Source organism: Bradysia coprophila, chromosome IV (genome assembly GCF_014529535.1).
Source record: "Bradysia coprophila strain Holo2 chromosome IV, BU_Bcop_v1, whole genome shotgun sequence".
NCBI lineage: Eukaryota > Metazoa > Arthropoda > Insecta > Diptera > Sciaridae > Bradysia > Bradysia coprophila.
In genome coordinates, this window is record NC_050738.1 from 9,664,503 (window position 1) to 9,690,340 (window position 25,838).

General features: G+C 35.0%; 4 protein-coding genes across 7 annotated transcripts; 2 read left to right on the forward strand and 2 right to left on the reverse strand.

Moving 5' to 3' along the window:
• Nucleotides 1–905: 905 nt before the first annotated feature.
• On the forward strand, nucleotides 906–5,595 carry LOC119066134 (arf-GAP domain and FG repeat-containing protein 1). The gene is made up of 5 exons (XM_037168425.1): nucleotides 906–1,320; nucleotides 2,040–2,228; nucleotides 2,427–2,920; nucleotides 2,984–3,324; nucleotides 4,188–5,595. Exons 1-5 carry the CDS (start codon nucleotides 1,133–1,135, stop codon nucleotides 4,221–4,223), a joined length of 1,248 nt encoding a protein of 415 aa, XP_037024320.1. The 5' UTR covers nucleotides 906–1,132; the 3' UTR covers nucleotides 4,224–5,595.
• A 2,395-nt stretch (nucleotides 5,596–7,990) lies between these two features.
• On the reverse strand, nucleotides 7,991–8,964 carry LOC119066135 (vacuolar protein sorting-associated protein 29). Its single transcript, XM_037168426.1, has 3 exons — nucleotides 8,820–8,964; nucleotides 8,571–8,762; nucleotides 7,991–8,492 (listed from the first exon to the last, which is right to left on the reverse strand). The coding sequence occupies exons 1-3, from the start codon at nucleotides 8,820–8,822 to the stop codon at nucleotides 8,130–8,132; spliced, it is 558 nt and encodes a 185-aa protein (XP_037024321.1). The 5' UTR covers nucleotides 8,823–8,964; the 3' UTR covers nucleotides 7,991–8,129.
• A 1,134-nt stretch (nucleotides 8,965–10,098) lies between these two features.
• On the forward strand, nucleotides 10,099–25,195 carry LOC119066436 (calcium uptake protein 1 homolog, mitochondrial). Of its 3 annotated transcripts, none has more exons than XM_037168929.1 (9): nucleotides 10,099–10,190; nucleotides 10,252–10,490; nucleotides 11,059–11,251; nucleotides 11,800–11,962; nucleotides 13,129–13,166; nucleotides 16,249–16,363; nucleotides 24,059–24,219; nucleotides 24,280–24,739; nucleotides 24,798–25,195. In XM_037168929.1, exons 2-9 carry the CDS (start codon nucleotides 10,252–10,254, stop codon nucleotides 24,950–24,952), a joined length of 1,524 nt encoding a protein of 507 aa, XP_037024824.1. In that variant the 5' UTR covers nucleotides 10,099–10,190; the 3' UTR covers nucleotides 24,953–25,195. The 3 variants fall into 3 exon arrangements, with proteins under 3 accessions (XP_037024824.1, XP_037024823.1, XP_037024825.1); XM_037168928.1 differs by having other exon boundaries at nucleotides 10,133–10,190; nucleotides 10,249–10,490; XM_037168930.1 differs by lacking the exon at nucleotides 11,800–11,962 and adding an exon at nucleotides 11,429–11,588 and having other exon boundaries at nucleotides 10,133–10,190; nucleotides 10,249–10,490; nucleotides 24,798–25,189.
• LOC119066437 (carbohydrate sulfotransferase 11) lies at nucleotides 18,856–23,246 on the reverse strand. 2 transcript variants are annotated; one of them, XM_037168933.1, is made up of 7 exons: nucleotides 22,949–23,222; nucleotides 22,837–22,891; nucleotides 21,044–21,254; nucleotides 20,626–20,980; nucleotides 20,293–20,543; nucleotides 19,327–19,607; nucleotides 18,856–19,261 (listed from the first exon to the last, which is right to left on the reverse strand). In XM_037168933.1, exons 3-7 carry the CDS (start codon nucleotides 21,197–21,199, stop codon nucleotides 19,141–19,143), a joined length of 1,164 nt encoding a protein of 387 aa, XP_037024828.1. In that variant the 5' UTR covers nucleotides 21,200–21,254; nucleotides 22,837–22,891; nucleotides 22,949–23,222; the 3' UTR covers nucleotides 18,856–19,140. The 2 variants fall into 2 exon arrangements, with proteins under 2 accessions (XP_037024828.1, XP_037024827.1); XM_037168932.1 differs by lacking the exon at nucleotides 22,837–22,891 and having other exon boundaries at nucleotides 22,949–23,246.
• Nucleotides 25,196–25,838: the final 643 nt, after the last annotated feature.

Sequence of the window (25,838 nt, forward strand, 5' to 3'; positions counted from 1 at the left end):
TTTTTCAACTTATGTCAGTGTTCATTTGAGTTCATTTTCATACAGTGTATTAGGTCCCTCATTTGACGTTTCAATAATGAACCGCTCCTGTCAGGTTTACTTTTACTCTGCCGTGGAAGACCGCAACGACGCACCAATATAGTGAACATTAAAAATGCAAGAAAGCTACAGTTTCTACGATCTTCATTTCAATATTTTATGAGCTGATCTAATTCAGGTTGTCGGAAAAATTGTCTTTATTTGAGCTAATCCGACAACCTGAATATTACGATCTTTATGTTGCAATTCAAGATCCTTTGATTTGGCCCGATGTCCGGTGTCGAACAGCTCAGATTTGATATGATAAATCCGTTGACAACGTAACGCGACAACATCGGTGTGATCTGAAGTGCGTGCAAATTTTTCCGAAGAGAGGCTTTGATTGCCAAATACTTTTCGTTGTCGAATTGCGAATTTCCTGCAAACGTACACATTTTGCGTTAGGGTGGAAAAAATACTTCCAGCCATTCCGCATATCAAATATCCACGTTGTGTAGATGGAGATGGAATGGTGCTGGAAATGTTATCGGACGACGACGAAGACAACTTGAGTTTGTCTAAAGATTAGTTTCTTCTAGAACAGTTGTGACCCTTTGAGAGTAAGAGATTCTAAAGATCTATCAATGCTCGAGTATTTTGTATTTTCAGTGTATTTTGGTCGAAATTCAATATGGGAAAGTTTTCAGTTTTTGACACAAATTCTTCTTATTCATTTGTTAACAAGACAAATTGTACTACAGAACGCTTGGCGACTTTAGTCTAGACTAGACGTTCTCGAATTTAGTATCACGAAACTTTTCAAATTTAGCGCCAAACAAAACATTACTGTCGAAACGATACGCGACAGAAGATTGTACGTATACGTAACACGTAAAACGAATAGCAACAGCCCTAAATCGATTATGATGACACATTTGTTTTGTTAGAAACTACAGTCTGTGTGCTTCGTAGTTTTCATCTTAAATTCATTAGAAAGTAGACGAAGCAACATTTTTTAAAATAAACTTTTTATTCTTACAAACAACTGTACCCCGAAATTATGTGGTTGGAATTTGTGTTGTGCTAGTGATCATTAAGTCGAAAGAATTGTTCCATGAAAGTCTCGAAACTGACAATGGCTGCATTGGTGCGAAAAAAGCAAGATGACAAAAATTTGAAAATTCTTCGCGAAATTGTTTTGATCGGTGGCAATAGACAGTGTTTTGATTGTGAACAAAAAGGACCAACATATGTGAACATGACAATTGGATCATTTATATGTGCCACATGCGCCGGTTCTCTGTAAGATATTTTTGATTTTACTTCACATTTTCAGTATACAAATTCTAGGTCAATCATTATAAAAGATTGCACTTCAAACACACAATGACTTTCGTACGTAATGTACTGTATACTTGCCACACCATTCTTTATAACATAACATGTTTCAGGCGGGTGCCAAAATTACGACACTATATCATTACTTTGGTGTTAATGGTATTAGCGTCTTCATGTGAATTTAAATTAAAGTGTCATTTGAGACGAGGAACACCGTATAATGACAATGAATAATTTGGCTCTTAGGGTGAGGCACTTTGGTGTCTTCATTCATAAGAAAGCGTGATGGACGAAGTAATTGTCTTTATGTAAATTAGAGTAGAAACGAATAGGTATATAAGAAGATCGACGTCGAATACGACGGAACGTTTGTTCTTCACGCACCAAGTGTTTTTATCGCCAAAATGTTCGTTTTCATTCAGTGAACATGTTGTCAAACTTTCGATTATTTTCGATAACGAAGACAAAATGCTGTATGAGCTCTGGTTAGTGTTCTCTTTTAAAGGTCAAACCGTATACTACTCCTTACCAAATAAGTAAATGATTTAGCATCAGGACGATACCATTGTAACCAAAGAAGTATTGATAATGTGCGATATGGCTTCCATTTATGAAAGTTTAACACAAAACTAACATGTGTCCACTGATTCACCTCCAGTATGAAAATTTTCTGTTACTTTCAGACGTGGTTTAACTCCTCCCCATCGAGTTAAGTCAATATCGATGGCCACATTTACCTCCGACGAGCTGGAATTTATAAGACAACGTGGAAACGATTGTTGCGCAAAGACGTGGCTGGGACTGTGGGATCCGAAACGTGCAATCAAGCAAGATCAACGTGAATTTATGATCGACAAATACGAACAAAAAAGGTTTGTAGTAGAGGCATGAGTGATAGCGTGTGATTGTGACGAATTCATGAATGTCCAACTGGTCCCTGCAAAGTTAGAGTATGAAGCAAATACACTTTAGTCAGAATGTTGTTAGATTTTTGAACTTATTCCAAACTGAAAATCGTTCTAGATGTTGTGTAGCAGCGTACGTACGTTTACCTTAAAACCTTGTTTCAGATATTACCTTGAACCAGCCAGCCCGTTAAAGTCACTGACAGGAAATAACAAGATTTCGCACGAGGCACAGCAAAATGGTAATGGCACAATATCAAAACCGGTCAATGGTCGCACACAAGCTGCAAATAGTACGTCTGTGACGTACAGTTTACCAAATACCTTTCCAACACACTTTGCGTCGGAAAACCACACGATAACGAAGATACAGGCTCCCGCTATCAGACCCGTTGAACAAACGAATGGATCCGCACGAAGCAACCATTCAACAAGAAATTTAAACAACAACAACGTCATGCCGTCGTCGACTGCGGATACAGATTTTGTGGCTGATTTTAGCACAGCCGTTATATTTAATGGTGCTGTATACGACAACAATAATTTTTCGTCCAAACTAACTAAAACTGATAGCTCATACTCAACGGCTCAAAATGGCACTAATTTTAACGAAAACGCAAATTTTGCAGACTTTGAACACAATCCAATATTCAAAGCAGGTAATACCGATGTTCATGTTAGACTTGCTAGCGTATCGCTTTCAAACGCACTTCTTTCTACAGAATTCCCCACATCATGGGTCTTTACAAACAACAATTCCAACAACAATGGCACAATGGCATCTAATACTGTTTTCAGTACGACCGACCGATATGCAGCTCTCAAAGACCTTGATGAACAATTGCGCGACGATAAGTCTGTATTTCAATCTCAATCCGTCCAGGAACATCAACAACAACAACAGAATCCATTCAAACAGCACAATGGCAATTTGCATTCGATAGGCAATCCGTTTCAAGTGCTCGGCGAGACGAAGGTAAATTTCGGTGGTGCTATCGACAATGGACGTTATGATGGAACAAATGACTTTAATAGTCACATGCACCAAAGAAATCCGTTTCAAGTAAGTTAAACGTTGAGTGTTGCCCAGTGAAAGAAAGAAATTTCTGGTGGTTGTGCATCGACCGGAATAGTTGATTTATGGAAGGGATGGGATGGGACAGTGGACACTAAAAATTTGATTTGAATAATCGGAGCAGCGCTAAATATTTACGGTTGAAAGTGGAGTCGATGTAACCGTTACGGAGAGTAAATTAATTTATTGTGCTCTTGTACCAACAGCTGGATCTTGCTGGTCTCTTTATAAGAGTGTGTGTAACGGGCTAACAAACGATGAATACAGAGCGTTCTAACAAAGTAGTAGTAAGAAAACTAGCTGTTCCTAGATGCGCACAACGAAATTATTTACTCCCCGAACGGGCTGATAGCTTCCAAAGTTCATAAAAACAGTTCGGTTCTGTGGATCAGATGATTGACGACATGGACGAGTACGATGTACAGTTTACACTGATAAAAAAATTTACGTCCAGACAGCTTCATTTCTGTCTTACTTCGGATATGTATATTCCAACGTCTGACATGTATATCCAACGTCTGACATGTATATCGTACATGTCCGACGTATAGTCATACGTACTGCTCGTGACTATTCTTGTCACTCGTATGTTTGTACGTCAAACATGTACGATATACTTGCCAGACGTTGGAATATACATATCCGAAGTAAGGCAGAAATGAAGCTGTCTGCCAGCCATTTCATTCATACTGGATGTATGTTGACGAATTTTTTTTATCAGTGTATATGTTGATTGAATGTTACAAAGTTTGGATCGATCACATCCCCAGGACATACTTTCACTGGGAATCAGTGTGGTTTTGCTCTGATTCAAACGATTCTCATTTCCACTATTTTTCTACATTTTACAGATTCCAAATGCTAAGTCGAATAATCCATTTTTATAAACGATGGCAGACGCGTACACAAATTGTGTATTATTCAACAAAATATTTATGTTCTTTTTAGGTTTGAGTCAAATTTATTAATTTTTAGTTTTAAATTTTTACTTTCAACTGACAAAATGAAAAATTTAGTTTTTAAACCTTATAACCCTTAATGGCCTTAATTCAATAAATTTTTAATCGGTCTGACATAACTAATTTAGTGCAAGGAATTCAATGTGATGTGGAATAATGATGGACTTCGAATGGGAACAAAGAAAAACAAAATTATTTTATTGAAATAACAATTTTATCGTTCATAGTATACTCTCTATCTCTCTTTACAAAAAAAAAAAAAAACATTTTTGCGTGTGATTTCAAACGGTTTTCGACTGGCAAACCTTTGAACAAATTGAAAATTATACTTTCAATTTCAGACAATCCACTCAGTTATCATCCAGGCGAGACTAAATGTACCCTATATTAGGGAGTTCGATTAGGTTTAGTACCTTCCAAATCCCAAATATTCCAATTAAATTTTGATCATCAAATGATTTTTTGAAGAACCAAGATTGGATTGGCATTTTGGAAGAAACTGATCTTTCATTCGAAAATGATCGAGCAAGACTGAATGGAGCGTTGCACGCGTGATTCCTCTTGCTTTTGCTTTAATCTACTTCGTTTCAATTCGGTATGTGAATTATTTTTTGCTGCACGTAGAACCAGGGCCTCGATTCTCATGAGTTCGTAACTTAACGGATTCGTAACTTGACAGTTCTCATGAGATTTTATACATACAACTGTCAAGTTACGATTATTTTGAGTTACGAATCTTATGACAATCGGTCCCCAGAAAGGTTAGTATTTAGGAACTGTTCACGAATGATATCACGTCGTTAGGGAGAGGGTGTTCAAAAAAGACGGGACGATCTAAAAAAAACATTTGGGTCAATGTTGACTCTTTAAGATGAGGGGAGTGGGCTTCGAAATTTCCGTAAAATAACGTGACATCATTTGTGTACGACACTCTAAAGTAACTAGTAGTGAGATAGCGAGAGAATTTAGCCGGAGGAAACAAGTTCATCATTTTACAACTGTAATGCCTTGATGATTCATGTGAAAACCTTACACATGTTTAAGGGAACAAAGATTCATTGGACCTCGACTTCTGCAATAGCACATTTCACTCAATTCTCTTTGTACATGAGTCAGCTCTCGGTATAGACCTTGAAAACAAAAATTGAAATGATGACTAAATACTTTTTGGGTCACATTTTTTTCGGTCGAACAGAACACTCATTCTATGACTCATATTACAAATGTTAGAACCATACCCATACAGAGCTGACGTCACAAAAATTGCCAGTAGAAAATCGTTGGAAAATCTAACCAAAAATGAATAAGCATACAACACACACAAAATCACGCTGAATTTAAAACGGAATATTTTGCATGTAATCCGAACCTTATGCTCGACATAAAATTACTTTAGGATTTATTTTGTAGGTGAAGAACTAACTGAAAGAAATATATAAAAATAAAATTGTTTATTATAATTGAGGCCTTCAAAAACTAAAAAGTGCACACCAGCAAACATGTTGGAAGTATTTAATTATATTTAAAAAAAAAAATTCGAACTGGAACATCCTCAGTGAGGAAATGGTTCACAAGTAGTGGTAATAATTGCTTTAAGAAACAAAAAAACAAAGATTGCAGCTTTTCGAAAAGAATGACAGAAAAATTAATTTTTAATTCAACAAATTGATTCCATCAGTATTAGCAACAGTGAACAGTGAACAGAGAGGAAAACATTTTAGTCATATAAATTTAATCGAGTTAGGAAATTATCTCTCTCATATTTCCTTTTCCCTTATACAAACGATAAGAAAGAAACATTTTGAATGAATTTGAGAAAACAAAAATATTTTACATTTAATTCAGTATACACTACGATAGGGCAAAAAATAATAAATGAAACTAAATTGCAAAACGTAATGACATCTAAATAAAAACTAGCTGAGAGTTTAAATAAATTAGAAAAATAAATAAATAATTTAAATCATTCGACACTTAGACGGATAGAAAATAAAGGAAAATGATGTAAGGTGCTGTAAGCGGACTAACATAAATATATTTTTCGCGAAAAATCGTTAAAAATATCTTTTTAAGGAGATTCAATCAAAATCTACTCTACTTGTTACGACAATTGCAGAATTAAATTATTTACTTCACTGAACATGGGTTTTTCATTCCATTTTGTTCCGATTTCAGGAAATACTTGAAAAGGAGGTGAGTAGTCTCTGCGTGATCAAGCAATGCATTCTCTCGGGAGCTAATAAGCCTTTTAGAAAGGAAGCGTTTGTTGAACCTTTGGGGTTGAATGTACAATCTGGTTCGACAACCCTTTTCAACCGATTTTTCACCGAGAATTGCAGTTCAATTTGAATAAACTGTCTTTGGGTGCACTTCAGATTCAGACTTTCAATCCACCTGCGCCATGGGAGACAGGATAATTAACCGGAGGTCATCATTCGTTTTTGTTGCTGTCAATGAAAGATGGGCAGTCGTTTCTAAAAGGTTTGTTCTGTAAATACAACAGCCCACTGTCAAGGTAAGTAGTCCAAGTATTCTGTTGCGAGAGACGTGTTTTTTAATGTTTAGAATGTGCTGCCGATTGGAAAAAATTTCCCAGATACTGTAAACGAGTAAAATCGCTTGACTTTATTCTGACAAACTAAAGTTACAGATTTGCAAATAGAAATCGACAAGTTCAGTGAAAAACACTGCTTATCAAAACATCAAACCTTTTATGGGAACAGCTCAGCCGTCTGTGGCAAGGAAGCGACTTCTCAGTAGTTTGGAATCTGGAAGAGCTTCAAATCTACGAAAACTGCCAAACCTCAAAAAATGACAGACATTTCTTCGGACCTTTTCATTCTAACAAAAAATTACCAAATTTGGGCTTCGAAAACAGAGATCTCGTGGGTTTTTTCAACAAACTTCTCTGCAATTGATTCTCTATGAGATTAACTGTTCAGACATACCTCACACGACGTATTATGTCATGATTTGTCGATTGTATTTGCAAATAAAGTTGAAAATTTTTGTCGAAAAGTCTTAGTCGGGAACGCTGACAGAGTTACTCTGCCCGAGTGAAGGCGAAGGTCAACAACGTTCTTATGGTATTTCATAGCTGGACTCCTCAGCTATTAACTGCAGTTCGCAGAAATGCCTTCTGTTTCCAAATGCAGTCAGATATCAGTCAACAATATGTGCAATTTAAAATAAAAGCAAAATGAAAATACGACCCACCCTACTACACACTAACATTTTTTATGGTTTTTCTAACCAACAATATCTTGTCCGCGGTTATCCTGTGCCGTCTACCTTGATTTCTACTTTGACTTTATTTAGGTCAGGTCAAGTTTTCTTCTTCTTGAAATGATCTCAAACCGAATCCAAAAAAATCGGGAAGATTGACAATCTGTCAGGTCAGGTTATTTGATTTGCGGTTGAATCAGGCTTCAGGTCAATTCAGTTCAGATCAATTCAGGTCAGGTCAATTTAGGTCAGTGTCGGAGATAGAAATTCGGGTTCAGGTCAACTCAGTTCTCAGGTCATGTTCTAGAATACGGACCGTGAAACATGCGCTCTTTCAGATCATGCAATCTCTATTGATTCATTGGGTTTTGTTAAATATAATAGCACATTAGCCAACACTCAGAGCTTATTAATTGTTGACGTCACTGTCGTTAACAATTGGCCACCGAACACTGAATTAAGACTCGAAATTTGAGTGCTTCTGTTAAATTGTACACTTTTATTGTATTCGTAAATCATAATTCGGGATAAAGTTTACAAAAAAAAACATTTTCCTTATCGCTCACACCAAACATTTCCGATAAATTTCTTAAATTTCTTCCAAAAAAGTTACATTTTCTTGTATTCAATTCGTTCAACTTTGACTTCATCACCAATCAATTGGTACACATACGTAACAACTGTTGTACTTTGTATGTCCATCAGAACGAACGAAGGAATGATCGACGTATCCAAACAGTAAGCGCCACTGTACGCTCCCGTTGCTGAGCCAGGATTAATATAAAATTTATTTTCGTGTTCGTACGCCTCAAATTTATGAGTATGGCCCGAGATCAAAATGTCTACATCCAATTGACGTTGAATCAATGCAAGTGCCTCTGGATCGCCCCAAGGTACAACCTGATGACCGTGCGATAAACCAATGCGGAACTGACCTACGGTTACTACCTTCTGCTCTGGATAGTTAAGATTCTGATGGAGAACCAATTTTCGGCATGAATTTCTCGAAATAATTTATTTAACAAAAATGCACTCCCTATCGATCCTTACCTCATCGAAATCGCCTCGCACAATGTGAACATCGTTGGCCAGTGTTTTTAGATAATCGTACGATTCCTTTGTACACAGGTTTCCGGTACAGAGAATATGATGAATACGTCCAGGTACCAGTAGTTTGCGGAATTTCGATGGAAAACTGCTTGCCCGATGAGGGATATGCAAATCACCAAGAACCAATACCAGCTGCAAGTACAGCTATTCAGTTAAAGTATTTTTTCAATGTTTTCTTCCACTTCTTACCATATTTATTGGATGATCGAATAATTTACTGGATAAAATTAGTAAACAGTTTTGTGGGTGGAAAACAAATCCAATTCTTGAAATGTCAAATGTCAAATTTTACACAAAAAAATTAGATGTCATTGTGATCTGGTTATGTGAACGCAATCTGATATTCAAATAATATTTTCATGCTTTTGCCTTCCACATAAATTTCGGAATTTAGGCTCTCAGCATGAAAAGTTGTATACGCAGTTTCGCTTGTCGCCCTCGCGTCGTTCTGGCTACAACTCGCGAAATTGCCTAAAATATTCCGTCCACAACAGATTTGTAATAGTTATTTACGTATCGATTGAGTAGGCCGTCGCTTTCGCCCCTTGAATTGACATTTCTTTACTTTCGGTCCTCTTAGCAAGCATACAAAACTTAATACGTAACTCTTTCGGCCTACTCAATTGATACGTAAATAACTATTTCATGCTTCCGGGGCGAAAGTGAGGTCAATTTTGGATATTTCTCGAGTTCTCGAAAAATTACATACGTAACCTGTCTTGGTTTGATTTTAGGAAATTTCGCGATTTGTTGCCCGAACGAAGTGACAAAGTTTACCATTCCACTGTCTGAATTTTCAAGAGTTTTCACTTGAGTTTACATGAAAGTATCTTGATAAAGAGTTTGAGTAGTCGGAGCATAGGGTTACACTCTATATGGAAGAGGAACTGTGTAAATGCTTAAGAGTACATTTTTCACGAGCTCTGAAGCAGATCATTCTTTTTTTAAACTCTGTCTCTACAAGAAATTTTAGAGTCAACAAGTTATGTTATAAAGTCGGATCGACATCCAAAACCTTTGCAAATTTTAATATTTTGGTCTATTTGAATCGATTTAGATATGGTTATAGAGTGTTATGATGAAAGAGATAGAAATATTTTGACAAGTACCCCAAGGCAACTTATAATAAACTGGTCTTCGGTCGTCTCGCTCTCAACGTAACACGTTGAAAGAGAAAGCAATATTTTGACCAGTACCCCAAGGCAAGTTAAATTAACTAGTCTTCGGATCTCTCGCTCTGATCATAACAGTCTATAGAGTGTTATGATGAAAGAGAAAGAGATATTTTGACAAGTACTCCAAGGCAAGTTATAATAAACTGGTCTTCGGTCCTCTCGCTCTCAACGTACCACGTTGAAAGAGAAGTAAATTTACTTTGACAAGTACCTCAAGACAAGTTACAATAACTAGTCTTCGGTTTTCTCGCTCTGATCGCTCTGATCATAACATTCAATCGTAGAAGTGATAAAAATGAACGCATACCGCATCACAAATGTCACTTATATCTGTCATAGAAAAAATATTTCATTTTTTCGCCTAAAAGGAAATTAGAAAATTTCGGTAATTTCTGGCCATTAACTTGATTAACCGATGTGATAATTGAAAATTTGTTTGTCAAAAGATGTCAGCCCAATTCCGCTTGCTCGGTGCATTCCGGCAATATTCAACACTGCAACGGCAACTATTGACTCGACCCACAACTTATAAACAACAATTCAACATAATTCCGATTCAAGTGAATCAGTCGTATAGAGAACACAAGAACTTTGGTCATAAGCCTGATGAGACACCACTGTTTACGAGATTTTTCCATGGCTTCATTTTAACGAGCTTTCTTGTTATTGTGTTCGATTGGAAATTGTAAGTGGGAAAACGTCATTTTTTCTTAGGTTTCACATCAATGAATGATCAGACAGAAGTCTCAGTCATAAGGGAAATTAATAAAATGCATTCGACTGATTAATGTCAAGACGATTACTGACTGAAAGCTCACAAATTTAGAGTATCACCCATGTCTTTGGCGAGACAGGTTAACTAAACATTTTTCATGTTACGGTGATGAGTGATGAGGCTGTATGTACTGAAGAAAATGGTTTCATATCCAACTCTTGGTTGCATCGTTTTTAGACGACGTTCAACAAATTGCCAATTTGTGATGTCGTTCGTCAGTCAAGCTTTCCCATAGATCATGTCTTTTTTTTGCAACCGTACCAACCCCTCTGATACTCAAAAAAACGGATATGTGTCTCGCAGAGGCCTTCAGAACAGTCAAAAGGGGTAGTTCAATGCACTTTATTATGGGCGGTACTCAAACATTATGAGCTTTCAGTTTAGCAATTCGAGTTCTTTAACGTTGAAGGCATTTGCTTAATAATGCCTTTCACAGCTCAGTCCTTAAGTCTTCTTTAAAACAAATCTCTGATTTCAGTATGTATGAATATGCTCGTGATAAGATCTTCCCACCGATAGACGCCGATGCAGGAGTTCATAATGCCGAAAAGGAAGGTGCAAAAGTTTCCATTGAGAGTAATGAAAAAGAGTCGGATGGCGACGATAGCGGTAATGAAGTTGACTCCAAGAAGAAGCAGAAGAAAGAGAAAATTGGCTTCCGAGATAGAAAGGTATAAAAATGCCATTGCACATTTCTATTGTAGACAAAACTTTTCTAATTTGTTAAAGTCTTGAACTTATATTGGTTGAGTACAATTTTGATTTTGAGGAAATTATTTTTTGATTTTTTAATTTTAATTTTTTTTTTCTTAATTTTTTTCTTGTGATAAAAATGTCACTTCACCCAGATACTTGAATATGAAAATAGAATTCGGCAATACTCGACCCCAGATAAAATATTTCGATACTTTGCCACTGTTCGTATATCTGAAGGTAGTAATACCGATGTTTATCTAACACCCGACGATTTTTTAAGAGCAATTACTCCAAATATGCAGCAACCAGAGGGTAAATCTGATTTTGCCAATTTTTTTTTCTTGTAACACAAAACGCTTGACGAGATTGAGATTGCCTTTGCTTATAATGAAACTAAAATCTAGTGTCCGTTTTAGAGGTTTTGTTTTTTTGTTTAGTTTTTTTTCCACTTTCTTCTTTTCATATCATTTTGCCTAATCATACTACAAACCACTGAATATTTGGCTTTTCTAACTTGCTATAGATCATCGAATATGAAAATCGTATGCGTCACTTCTCCACACCGGATAAAGTGTTTCGATATTTTGCTACAATTCAGGTTCCACATCCGAATGGCGAATATGAAGTTTTTATGACACCGGTCGATTTTTTAACTAGTATGACACCGGGAATTAAGCAACCGGATGGTTGGTATCTATTTATTTAATTTACAAAACAAAAAAATTATTTAAAAATTGATGTTGTTCTTATCCGTTACATACATGTCTTCTTCTCCACGTTAGAGATTATTTTAAATATTTTACCCAAGTGTTTTCTTGGGGAGATATGACTAGGACATTATTTCATGTTGTCAAACTATGTTTTGCTTTGTCAAGTAAAATAGAGGGATTAGGACGTAAAGTGGATTGACTCAGGTGAATGTTATAATCGTCCTGGTTTCCATTTTCCATCATTTGTCCCATGGATACATAATCTGCTAATACTATCACTGCAGCAGTCAACTATTTCAATATATTTAAAAACCAATAAATCACATAATGAAATGAGAAAAGTCCTTTGGGTTACGTAGATTGGAACAGCGGTGTAGAATAGTAATTTTTAAGCTTCGTGTGTTCTGTGAGAGTTTAGCGATAGAAATTCTTTTATTTTGCATCACTGTAAGGATTTACGTTAAGTTATAGAGTTCCAAAGTATATGCTCTGTCTCTATGTCTACTTCAAAGGACTTACTCTGTTAATTTACCTTTGCTTGAACTATTCATAGGCATTTTTACATTTACAATTTATCCGTTGTCGACCCGACAACGATGCATTGCACTAATTGGTTGAAAATACTAAGGTCAAATCAAGTAGTAGATTAGCTTGCCTTCTGTGAAAGGATAAAATTGACAATGAACCACTGATTAAAACATTTTCACAAATATCGTCTGTATCAAAGCATAAAATATTGAATTTCGGATTGACAATTATAGGGTGATAACCTCCGGACATGTACCAGTATTTGAACACTCATTCTTCTTTCATTCATAAAAAACTCTCAATGAAAGATCAATAGGTGTCTGTCTACTAGCACATATCAGGTCTACTAAATACAATTGGTTCGTTTTGTCGCTAAACATTCCGTAAAGCTTTCTAGAGACCAAAGTGTTCGTAAAGTCAAAAAGAGGATCATCTGCCTCTACGAAACGAACTTTTAACCGTCTAATTTCCCCGAAAAGAGGCCATACTAAAACGTATAACATCATTAAAAGAGCTAAGCGTTTCCGCGATGCTTTGCTCGCTTTTTAACTAACATCGATAACGTTTGAAACGTTAATAACAAAAACTTATTCTTCTTCTCCCTCTGTATCTAGGTCTTGGATTGGATCAATACCGAAAATACGACCCGAAGGTAAGGAAAAAAAATATTTTTTTTGTTTACAAATAACATTCCTGGTTGAATTTATGTTTTTTAACAACTTCCTTATGTTTAACTTCATTTGATTTGAATAAAATACAACATACAGTGGACGTCAGTAAAATTTTGGCATGAATTTGCCTCAGCTGTTTTTCAGCTGGAACAATTATACAAACAAATGTGCTTGTACTTATTTATATGGCCTGTATTTACACTCGCGCACGAGTTAGTGGTAAAATAGTACAAATCGTAATAACAAATTTATTTGTATTTGTGGATCCAGCAGCTGCAAAACAGCTGAAGCAAATGCATGTCTAAATTTCTCTGTAATTCACTGTAATTTATCAATACGAAATAATTTGAAAATTGTAAATAAAATTGTAAAGTTATGCATATGACCAATTCCACAAAGTTTGGAAGAAAAAAAACTCTAAAACTCTGCAATACTGGCCGTTTCTTAACATTTGTTTTGAGGATAACCTGTAGTGTAAAAACTGAGAACTGACGCTTTAACTTCAATTTCTGATGTTTGCCATTAAGTAACCCGATGTGTAACCTGTCAAAGACGGCAAGCATATAACCAGTTTTACTGTCTGATCTATTACTTCATTTGATCAAAGATTTTGAGAGATTGATTTCAGAAATCTTTTACTTCATTTGTTTTCAACATGCGTTTTGCTATAGGTATGAGAACTCATTAGTCAGAGCTTGTCGTTTATTATTGCTGTCGTTGTCGATAACAGATGACATCCACCTGTAACCTGCTTTGGCGGCAAGGAAACAATAGATTTCGGTGTAAATAAAAAACCAGACATGATTGATCCTTTTTTTTCACAGGTTAACTTCTTCAATGAAGGCGTTTCATTTTTATAACTCTTTCACTTATTGCATTAATTTATCAGATTCTCTTCTTTAAATCGTGGAATTGGCCATATACATCAAGCGTCCTTAATGTAATACAATTGTCCCTATGCTGCATTAAAGACCCTTCCACATGATATTTAATGGTATACCTTTTGGACAATAAACTGCCATTTGAGCACATCTTAATATTTCCAATGGTCCACGATCCGATATTAATGTTAATACTAGAATTTATGCCAGTTTAAAGCACACATGTTTAAGGTTGATCAAGTAACGGTTTATCAAAACTGTGCTGTAAATGGCTGCTTACAGTCCTAAGTATATTATATAATGTAACATACTAACACATTCACACATATTCTACACACATGCACAGTGTGCATTGCACATATATAACTCATGAAACATTCAACGTTCTGCTAAAATAAACATCACCGTCACAGATCACGTATATATTATCTTTAATTATATTAATTCACGATCACAATCCAACTATTTTCACACCTTATTGCTGCATTAACGAAACAATTTTTTTTCTCACTCTCCCTTCTAACCTTCTACGATACAGCATTTTGAAGAGACGGTATCAAACAGAATATTTACGAATTGTTTTTGAAAATCTTTACTCTTTTCTATTTTATTATGATTGTCATTAGCGAATACCCCTCACAAATTAAGATAATTTATTTAGACGTTGAAATTACCCATTCTCATGTACAGTTTTACACTATTTCTATAGACAATGTACTTTAACATCACAACCTAAGTTTTTCTTTATTTGCATGTAAGGCTCGGAATAGGTTAGGTCGACCCGAAACTTGAAGCTGGTATTACCTGAATCTGATTAGAACTGGCAATTTTTACCTGACCTGAATTCACCTGATATCTGAAAATCAAAAAAAAAAGAAATCAGTTAAATCAGGTCAGATTTCAGGTATGTCTGGGATTTTTTCAGGTATACCTGAAATCTGACCTGGCTTATATGAATTTTAACGATTTTCTGATAATTTCAGGTCAGGTTCATATGTTTTCAGTTCAACCTGAAAATCAGGTTCATATCAAGGAATATCTGACCTAGTCCTAGTCTTAAATCAATTGCATGACCAACAACCCTTCCACGGGCGGCAATCGGCAATATCATCTGTTATTGATTAAATAAACTAATGAAGTGAACGATTTTGCATCTATTTGTTGAAAATGATTGCTGGCTGTGAAAGGATAAATCTCGAAGCTAAAGCGGTTTTCGATTTAATGGAACCCAACAACCGAAACCAAATTTGAAGTAAACATACGACGACTATCTTTATCAATAATGTCAATCAGGGATTTGCAAGAATAAAATGAACTTGACATTAAACTCTTGGCTAACAATTTCCTAAATATAGGCTTTTACTTCAGTTCCAGGTACATAAATTGCTTGCGTTTAACGAAACATTATTTAAATATAAAATTGTGTAACTTAACACATCTCTATTGATCCTCACCATTACCTGCAGTGACCGAACAAGAATTTAAGAAATCTAAAAAAATACGTCCCTGAGGGGAAGGACCTTCGGAGGCTTGGTATATTTTCAGGGAACTGATTCCCATCTAACATATTATGCCGCACTATCACTGAACTTTTCATACCAAATCTGTAAATTGTTAGCTAGTCTTGAGGACTGCGTACGAAGCAAGTTGAGATCGGTTTTATGGAACCATAAGTTAATAATGTACAAAATCACAGAAGATATTAAAGTAATATTTCATTAAAGAAGACATATAAATGGCAGAAATTTTGAACCTTATCTGTTCGCTTTAAAGAATTGGATTTTTTGTGTTGCTCGTTAATACGTCATTACGCATAGTAAACCAATACTGTCAAGTTTAATCAGCATCGTATTTAAAGTTCGGGGCAGAGGAAAGAGTCTGATTGGTTTTTAGCTTTACGGCTATGTATGTAGAAATGACTAGATCGTTTGCGGCACGTTTCATCGATCAGCTTGCTTCTAGAATCCTTTTTTTCACTCGTTTCATATTTTCTGCAAAATGGTAGATAGTCTCGACAGACATGTTCCGCATTAAAGAGATAAAACAAGTAGATCTCCAATGCGATTGTTCCAGTCTAGACTTTCTATTAGATTGACTTTATCTGGAATGCCGATATTCATTAGATTTGCAGTTTTCAGAAAAACTTCAGCGATGCAAATAATTGTGATATTCAAATTTTCAGACTGTAACTCAACGATTGGATTTGTGCTTGGAGAAAGACAGTATCTTTTATAAACTTGGATCTTATGGGCTCATCTCATTCTCGGATTATATTTTCCTGTTGACAGTGTTATCAAGTAAGTTCTAGTAAAATGATTGACTGTTATGTAAATGTTGTTTACTAGAGAGAATGAATGAAGTTTGTTAAGTGAAAAAGTAGAAAATGTACTTTGTTGAAGTTCGAAAAAACTGGGCTTTGAAATTCAGGAACTTTCGAAGCTTCCTAACGATACTTCCGAATGCTGATAACTTTGTTTTCTAAATTTTTTTATTTAATTTAATAACTTTTGTTGGAATGAGCTTGGGTAAAAGTTCTGGATCTGTTTGTGCTCAGTTGCTATAATAGTACATTAGTACAATGTACAACGTGTTGCACAAACTCGATTTTTGTAGCATTAGTCCTAAGTTTTCCATTCGAGCGTTATATTCGAGTTATATTCATAATTTGTACATTTGAAGCCACTGTAGATATCAAACAAAATTTTCGTTTAACTTTACGGTTATTTTCCTTTATTATTCAGTCAAGTTATAATGAATGGTATAAACGAGATTAATAGATAAGGTACAATGTTGACAACACCACATATTATTATTATGATTATAATTAAAATACATTTTATTTATTTATATTACTTTAATAACACAATTAAGATTTGTTTGAGCTCGCGCAGAAGCTATTTCTTGATTAAAATGTTAACAATTTCTTTTTACAATTAACATTTAACAAATAAAAGGCTCCAAATAGTTCGAATAATAGCTATGATGCGCAATAAAAATTTATCAAATTTGAGTCTAAGTAAAATGCCCGCAAAGAATATTAACTTGTTGTACCATTAAAAGTAGTTTCATAAGGGGGTGCCAAAGCGTCGAATCTAATTTTGTCCGAAATTTTCAACACTACGATTTTTTGTGCCCAAGATAAAACTATCTATTTCGATTTTAGACGTAAATCATGAAGTAGCAGTAGTTATTTGTGACACAAGGTACGGAAGTAATAGAAAAATTCAGCCTTCTGCGAACGTTTTTTCTGATTAGTTGCAAAAGTATGGAAAGTCTAACGGAACTCATAATATTCATAAAAGCCAGATAATGTTAGACTGCTCTCATCATTCCAAGTAACTGGACAAAATAATGGTCTCTCATGTACATATTTTCCAATGCTCTTAAGAGAAATGGATTCAGCGATATAGTTATATTCAGCTGGTGCTAATTCTGCACATCCAAATCATTTAATAATTTATTGTACTGTATTTTCGCTGATATCTTTTTACAGAAATCCTTCTTAAGAGCAATAGACCCTTTGCCAATTTGTAGCCTACATTTAGGCATAAAAAAAATCGTTTTTGATGATTTCTCTCAACCAAAATCTTTTTTCGAAAAAACACACAAAAATGTGTTACAGACAGCTGTCATCTGTTATCGACAGCTACAGCAACAAAAAACGACAATCTCTGAGTAGTGAGGTCTTATGTAGCAAAAGTGGGATAAGTTATCACCCATAAACCAATTTTTCCTAAAAAAGATTTTGGTTGAGAGAAATCATAAAGAAACGAATATTTTCCGCCTAAATGTAGGCAAAGAGTATATTTATCTTTAAAAAATGTAAGACAACAACAACCACCAATGTTTTAGTTTTTGTTTTTTTTGTACAAAAGTCAGATTTGTTTAAGAACTCAGAAAACTCAGCAGTTATGCAAATTAGTTAAACTATAGACTATTCTCAGAACTGGTGAAACTGTCATGAACAAGTCTATTAAAAGCTAACACATTTGTGGCGGTTATTGTAGTCATACATTTCTCAAAAACGATTTTTGTAAAAAAGATATCAGCGATACAATACAATACGACACGTTCAAATGTAAACTTTAATTTCAAGTATCCTGAGTACTCATGCCTCTCAAGATGCTGGAGTTAGGTGGGCCGATTCTCTTGATTCTTCCGAAAAACACTCACACATCAACACTGATTTCAAAAGGACAATACTTAGTTAAATATTTGTAAAACTGTCGATCGCTCTATACAAAATCTTTTACTTCATCCGGTTTAACATACGTAAAAAATCACTCTAACGGAGTTTATCGATTGTTTTTCTCGTTAATATCGATAATAGCCAATAAATTCAGAGATATGAGAAATGACTGTGGTCAACTCCGGGGTTATTCAATATTTGTTCTTGTAACCATTATCCAGTTCAGGTGTGCGGTTCGTTGGTTCCATCGCGAGAGTAGTTCTAATTGAAATTGAAGCAAGAAGAAAAACTTCCACCAATTCATGTTTATCAAATGTTAACTTTCCCATCGTTAGTCTAATGACTTTAATGTTTGAAATAAAGATAAAAATGAAGAAGATTGTCCATCAAATTTGAATTCAAGATTATTTTTCTTGCTACGTTTGTTTATAAATATTTTTCTTTTCTTTTTTTGCTGTTAACAACTAGATCACATTGTTTTATACAAATTTTCCATCTAAATTACAAAATAGGGTTCATGGTGATTTTTACAATTTATAATTTATTTTTTGTGCAACGTTTAGAAAAAATTCTACTCATTTTCTTTCATTTTTTTTTTGGTTTTTTGTTTCGAAATTTATGAAAAATATATGTTTTTAGTATGCAAAGTGTAAATATTCATATTACTAAATTGTGTGCTCTAACTAAAAGTCATATATTCACTTCTTACATCCTATTAGAAACAGATCCGCGACAGCTGTCTAAGCCAGATATAGACTCTACTACAGGGTTTCTTTTTGGGAATTTTAATTCCGAAAATTCCGAAAAATCGAAATTTTTCCAAAACTTTTTCAGAATTGTTCAGAAATAAAATATCTAAAAAATTCGACCTGCTCTACTAATGCACTAAACATTTGATTGAACGATTTTCACGTATTTAGTACTATTATATCCAAATAGTTCAAAATCTGGTCCATACACGTCCAGCAACTGATTCAGCGTATCGATGTCAATTTGCGAAAAATATCTGAAATTTGTCAATGTATTTTGACTCAAACAACTCAATCCTCCTTCATCCCCAGCAAAACATACCTTTCAATGTAATTTTTCGTTTCGCCGCTCGATTGATTCGTTATTGATTTGATTTTCTTGTGCGGTAATTTGTTCAGCAGTAACGTTTCCAATCCAGCTTGACGAATGATGTACTCGGAATCTCTTTGAAACGTTTCCATTTTGGCAATCAGAGTATAGTTAATACTACATGGAGTGCAAAACGTATAGATTGGGCTCCAATGTTCGTCGAATCGTTGACCCGATTTGTAGTTTTGCAGCAAAAACATCAAAAACTCTTTGAATGTTGGTCCGTATGAGATCTGTATGAGATATGGGCGGGTATAGTTAATATAGACAACGATTAAAATGTGGAGAGAAAACAGCATTGGCAAATCGGGAAATGAAAATATTGACTTTTTGCGGTAGAAGCGGTAAAAGCAGTCAAAATTCACTTAGAATCCATCCGTAAATCCCGGCCGGTGATTTTTTGATCGCCTCCATTCTTTATACAAAACTTAAATTTTATTTTAGTCACTTCACTTCACAGTGCAGGACTGATGGATGAACCAGGGCCTACTTTTTGGAAACTAATTTCTTGAATTTCTTGAAATTTCTCGAATTTTCTCGAATTTCTTAAAATTTTTCGAATTCGAGAAATTCGAGAAACTTCAAGAAACTCGAGAAATTAGTTTCTTGAAATTTCTTGAATTTCTCGAAGTTTCACGAATTTCTTGAATTTTCTGGAATTTCTTGAAATTTCTCGAATTCGAGAAATTCAAGAAACTTTGAGAAATTCAAGAAATATTTCTCGAAATTTCTTGAATTTCTCGAAATTTCTTGAATTTCTCAAAGTTTCTTGAATTTCTCGATTTTCTCTAAAAGTTTCTAAAAAGTAGGCCCTGGGATGAACTGTATGCGTAATTTAAAGATCTGGTCGAAATGAAATACGATTTGCCAATAATGTTTCCCCCTATCATAGACACAATCTTCCCTCAGTAAACTAACCTTTTTCGGTATTTTTCGAAATTTTTTCACAATTTGTTCTCCCAATATTTTATAGTATTTGTTTCGGTAACCTTCTAACTTATCACGATAGGCCGACAATAAACGCTCAAAAGGATCTCGAACAATTAGAAAAGATAGTGAATTTGTTAAGGCTTCTTCCAATTCAGGTGGGCTAGGTCGTGGAAATTTTTTTCTTGCTAGTTCTAGTGGTGCTGACTTGGTACGTTGTAGATATGCAATATTGTACCCAGCTAAAATTCGTAATCATTTTCGTTCAAGACAACTCATAATTCAATTCGTAAATTTGATATTTCCGCACACGATCACACCTACCTAGTATGTTAAAATAATAAATCCATGTACTGCTACCGGCTTTGAACACATTACACCACGCCAAATTATGTCCGGATGAAATAAAAAACTCCCAGGCGTTCGGTGTCCGGCCAAAATTAAACTTGGCACACACCTCCCACAATCTTGCCTGTCTTTCTGCAAAATCATGCTCGGCTGCCGCATTTATTTCGTCCGAATATTCGTAAATTGGATTTACAGTTGTTAGGATTGGCACAGGGGGAACGGTTACATGATTTTTCGTACTGTTGCTGATTGCTATTCGATGGTATCTGTGTGATTGGTGTAGACTATTCGACGTTTTTCGATGATTTTTACTCGGTATTTCTTTGGATGCCTGTTTGAGTTTTCAAATTTCAGTTTACGTTTTGTTAGAATTAAGGGAATGGGTAATGGGTACCTCTTCAACGTAATTCGATTTTTTATTGGTTACTTCTAATGCTGCAATCGATTCTCTCAATAAAATGATGAAGTACACACCGAATATCACAACGATTACTATCCATTTTAGACCGATTTGTAGTTTTCGATTCGCACATAGTGTCCATGAAATCATTTTCGATAATTTTATACGGTTTGTTGTTCATAGCTTCTTGTACTTTCATTTTTTGCTGAAAATTTGGTTAAAAAAATCTTTAAATTATTTCGGCTTACTACAGAAGGATTACGCTGTCAATGATTAGTATAAAGTTCGCACAATAGTATGACGAGTTTTCCTTCTATGTCCACTCGTTTCTTCTTCTTGGTATCAGTGTTCATTATTCGGTATTTAAATTCATAAAAAATCCTAAAATTCCTAAGAATTACTGACAATTTTAAGCAAATCTTAAAATTCCTAAATATTCCAGAAAAAATCCCGAATAGTAAGCCACGCATGGTATCTATAATTTGGATATTTTAGGGCATTTTAGAATAACTGATGAAATCCCTGATGAAATCAATAAATTACTGTGAAAGTAAATGTCCTCAAACTGTCCATGTGCATTGTTGACTTAAATATAATCTGTCACAGACGGCACGCTTATTAACAGTTTTACTATCTGATCTATTACTTCATTTGATCGAAGATTTCAGAAAATTTTTACTTCATTTGTTTTGAACATGCTTTTTGCTATATAAGACCTCATTAGTCAGAGCTTGTCGTTTATTATTGCTATCGTTGTCGATAACAGATGACAGCAGTCTGCAACACGAAATTTAATTCAAATCCAGGGTCTTTTATTGATAAGTTGAATTACCGAATTTACCTGATTAACAGATGAAATTACCGAAATTGGCTAATTTACTGACAAAATTACCGAACTTACTTTTCGGTAACTTTCCAGTAAATTAGGTAATTTCATCTGTATATTCGGTAATTAAAATTACCAATAATATGACCTGCATACTTCGTTAATTTGAAATAACAGAGCCAACTTTCCGGCTATTTACTCTATCTTTAGTCTTGCTGATGGTCACAATGTTGTTGGAAAGGACGGAAATTACTAACCTGACCGAAGAATTTATCCAGTCAATTCAAGAATTCTAATTTTTCCACAAAATTTAGGAAAATTTTTCGTCGACTTACGATTTGAAGACCAGGCTCTACTTCACATCTTAGCTGATATTTTAAAGGAAAAAAATCAGCCCCAAACGAAATTCTTATAGTTTCTTACTTCCGAATATTATTTTAGTTTTCTGTTCAACTTTTCACTCAGAAAGCTCACTCGTTAATACACTGACGTGGAGTGGGTTGGCTCTGAGCTAAATTCACTTGCAAATATTTACATTCAATGTGGATGACAACCAAGACAACTAATTATTCCGATATAAATATTGACTATCTCATTACCGTAATGGCATAGCACTAATATGGAATCTGCTGTGGAAATTTTTTTTTTCTCGCAATTACAAATTTTTATCCATCCACACAAAACTGTCGTCATTTATCAATTTTTCCGATTTCCCATGACATCGCTGATTGACACCCACATATACACAATAAATTTGGTACTTAATAATGATACGAAAGGCGTCCATTTTCATTTTGTATAATTTGGCAATTTCGGAGATAATTCAATTTTACCATTTGCTAAACTCGTTATTTAATTACAAAATTACAGGCGTTGACGGTAAGTGTCTGTTTCAGCTGCCACATCATGTTCACAATAATTTCCCAATTTTCTGTGATAAAACATCTCTGTGTATACATACCGTACACCTTGTTGAATGTGAATGGTAAAATACCACTTTTCGTTCGCGAAACGAACTGCTGATTTTGGTTTATGTTTTAACTTTAGAACAACAATAAACAGAGTGTCATTACCCTTATTCAGTGTTTCTGTACACATTGCACCGTACATCCCCAAAAAAACGAATATATTCGTCTCATCGTTCACGGTGTTATTTCACTAAAATGTCACCACTAAATCAAATACAACTATAATTAAACTTGGATCTTTTTCTCCTCGTCGTCGCGCCATCTCATCTTTAAAGACCACTTGAATGTTATGATTAAATGTAAAAATTATTTGTGGCGAGAAAGAAAAAATTCGTCAAAAAAAGAAAAACCTAGTGACTAATTGAAGTGGTTGATGGAACGTTCAATTTCTAAATGGCATGTAGTATATAATGGTGTATGTTTGGAGAGAATATTGATCAGGACATGCGCCTGGTGGCTACTGTTGTATACTGATTAGGAACGAAGAGAATATACTTACATAGATGAAAACGTGATTAGCATGTGGTGTATGGGGCATGTTTTCGTTTTGTTGTTTAAAATCGGGCAAAATAGAGGGTATAGAGAAGAAAACATTGCTCGTTAAAAAATGCATTACGTGGTTTAAGAGGTATAATGGTAGGTTGTTGCTTCTCTAGTTGTATCAAATGGGACTGTAAAAAATATGGATATATGTATGGGGCGGCCTGTATACCTATGAACTGTACCATTTTATAATGTCACCGCAGAACAGTTTTTCATCAAGAGACGGAAGGAAGAAGAGTAATGATGTAATTTCGCTGTACGTATGAGTGGGTTAGTGTTTTTAATTGATTCGCAAAAGAAAATTCAATTGATGCTCGTGTTCCGCATACACGTTACTTGTGAGGGAACGCAATTTATGTTTCATTTTAGCAATGATATGCCATGGTGCTCAGCAATGAAATGTACTTTTAGCAAGAACGACTTATAGAACGGAAATTTAAAACGTAAATTACCAGCGTTTCAGATACGTACGTAGATTGTAGACGTTTACTAGCTAAGACTCATTTATTTTACTTAAATCAAAGCTTTCAATGCAATGATAAGTACCCAAACCAAATTTTAAATACTTTAAAGAAAACGAACGTATGTTCCGGAATGAATGGGAGAATGTGAAAGTACAATAAGCTCTGGTCGTCTTAGATGCTTTTCTATAAAAAATATTAATTTTTACAGCTTCTCGTCGTCATTTCGAGATTGCCTTCCGAATGTTTGATTTAAACGGAGACGGTGATGTAGACTCTGAGGAATTTGAAAAAGTAGCAACACTTGTCCGCCATCAGACAAGCATCGGAAGTCGTCATCGTGATCATGCGAATACCGGAAACACTTTCAAGGTTACTGCTCAATAGAAATTTATTTCCGTCTTGTTTTTAACTGGAAACTATCGCTGTTAGGGTGTGAACTCTGCATTAACAACATACTTCTTCGGCAAACGTTTCGATGAGAAGTTAACAATAGAAAAATTTCTCGAATTTCAACATCAACTACAACGAGAAATCTTAACGCTTGAGTTCAAACGCAAAAATCCGAACGAAGAAGGCAACATAACTGAGGCTGATTTTTGCGAATTGATGCTTGCGTATGCTGGCTATCCGGAAAAGAAGAAGGCAAAGAAATTGAAACGAGTGAAGAAACATTTTAAGGAAACTGGTACGGGAATCTCAAACAAAGAATATTTGGACTTTTTCCATTTCTTGAATAACATCAACGATGTCGACACCGCACTTACATTCTACCATATTGCTGGCGCCTCGATCGATCAAGCTACGCTGAAACATGTCGCCAAAACTGTTGCACATGTTGATCTATCCGATCATGTAATTGACGTGGTTTTTACGATTTTCGATGAAAACAGTGAGTATAACTGCATGCCTTCCGGTTTACGAAAGTTCAATCATTTGTAATTTTATAGTGGACGGACAGCTTAGTAATCGTGAATTTGTAGCAGTCATGAAAAATCGTTTGCTACGTGGATTGGAAAAGCCTAAAGATACGGGATTCGTTAAGTTGTGTCATTCGATTTTGAAATGTGCCAAGGACACAAAGCCAGTTCTTCTTGACTTGTAAATGACTAAAACATAGATTTGCAATGGTAAGAAGCAGCCATACCAAATTACCACTTTTACGAGGTCATGTCGTCTGAATATCGTTTATGTTTATATCAAATAAGGTACCAGTTCACGCTTAAATTTAACCATATACGAAGAAATAGAATCAAAAAAAACGTTCAGAACCTTACCTTTACACTGAAAACGCTCTAATTTTGTTTGTTAACATTATATTATATCTAACTATTTATTAAATCAAAAATTTCTTTGAATTCTTTCCCTTAAAGAGAGAAGGACATGAACCCAAACCAGTTGAAAAATATGAATTATCAAATCCCGATAGTAATTCGAGATTAAATGTGATAGTCCCTCCCTAATACAAGTCGTTTTGAGACCAGACCAAAAAGGGTATGTGCCCAAACGAGAACTCGACGTTGCAGTCTTGGCAGAGTGAACTAGTAGACCGCGACCCCGCAGTTTGACATATTCGGTGTGCGACTTTTACTTCAGAGCTCAGGCATTATTTCCATCCTCATATCCTTGGAAACGCTAATCATTCGTACCGGAACCTACGAGGTACAAACGTTTATGGCGTTGTCGCTTAGACTAACTGGTGTCTTTCAGTAAAAAATTAATCTTCATAATTTGCTAATTGCATTCGTCATTTGACCTGCCAGGAAATAATACCGTATCCTGGTAACTTGTTATCGGGAAAGTTTTTCGAACAAAATTTGGATGACGGGAAATGTCATTCGATAAGTCGTCAAGGAAATGCAATTTTCTCATGTCCTATTAAGGGGAGAAAATAAGGCTAAAAATAAAGCGCGCAGATAAATAACTTTCACAAGAAATTCTTAATTTTAATCCTTGAAAAAAGCGATCAACCGAAGAATTTTAAAGCGAAC

Excerpts from the sequence above, each read along its gene's own strand:
- LOC119066134 (XM_037168425.1), top strand. The coding sequence starts at position 1,133 with ATGAAAGTCTCGAAACTGACAATGGCTGCATTGGTGCGAAAAAAGCAA. Across the intron at positions 2,229-2,426 it reads GACAAATACGAACAAAAAAG|ATATTACCTTGAACCAGCCA; the intron begins GTTTGTAGTAGA and ends ACCTTGTTTCAG. Across the intron at positions 3,325-4,187 it reads ACCAAAGAAATCCGTTTCAA|ATTCCAAATGCTAAGTCGAA; the intron begins GTAAGTTAAACG and ends TACATTTTACAG.
- LOC119066135 (XM_037168426.1), bottom strand. Across the intron at positions 8,493-8,570 it reads TGCGAGGCGATTTCGATGAG|AATCTTAACTATCCAGAGCA; the intron begins GTAAGGATCGAT and ends GTTCTCCATCAG.
- LOC119066436 (XM_037168929.1), top strand. The coding sequence starts at position 10,252 with ATGTCAGCCCAATTCCGCTTGCTCGGTGCATTCCGGCAATATTCAACA. Across the intron at positions 11,252-11,799 it reads TTGGCTTCCGAGATAGAAAG|ATCATCGAATATGAAAATCG; the intron begins GTATAAAAATGC and ends AACTTGCTATAG. Across the intron at positions 16,364-24,058 it reads CCTGTTGACAGTGTTATCAA|CTTCTCGTCGTCATTTCGAG; the intron begins GTAAGTTCTAGT and ends TAATTTTTACAG.
- LOC119066437 (XM_037168932.1), bottom strand. The coding sequence starts at position 21,199 with ATGATTTCATGGACACTATGTGCGAATCGAAAACTACAAATCGGTCTA. Across the intron at positions 20,981-21,043 it reads AATCGAATTACGTTGAAGAG|GCATCCAAAGAAATACCGAG; the intron begins GTACCCATTACC and ends AAACTCAAACAG. Across the intron at positions 20,544-20,625 it reads TTATTATTTTAACATACTAG|CTGGGTACAATATTGCATAT; the intron begins GTAGGTGTGATC and ends TACGAATTTTAG.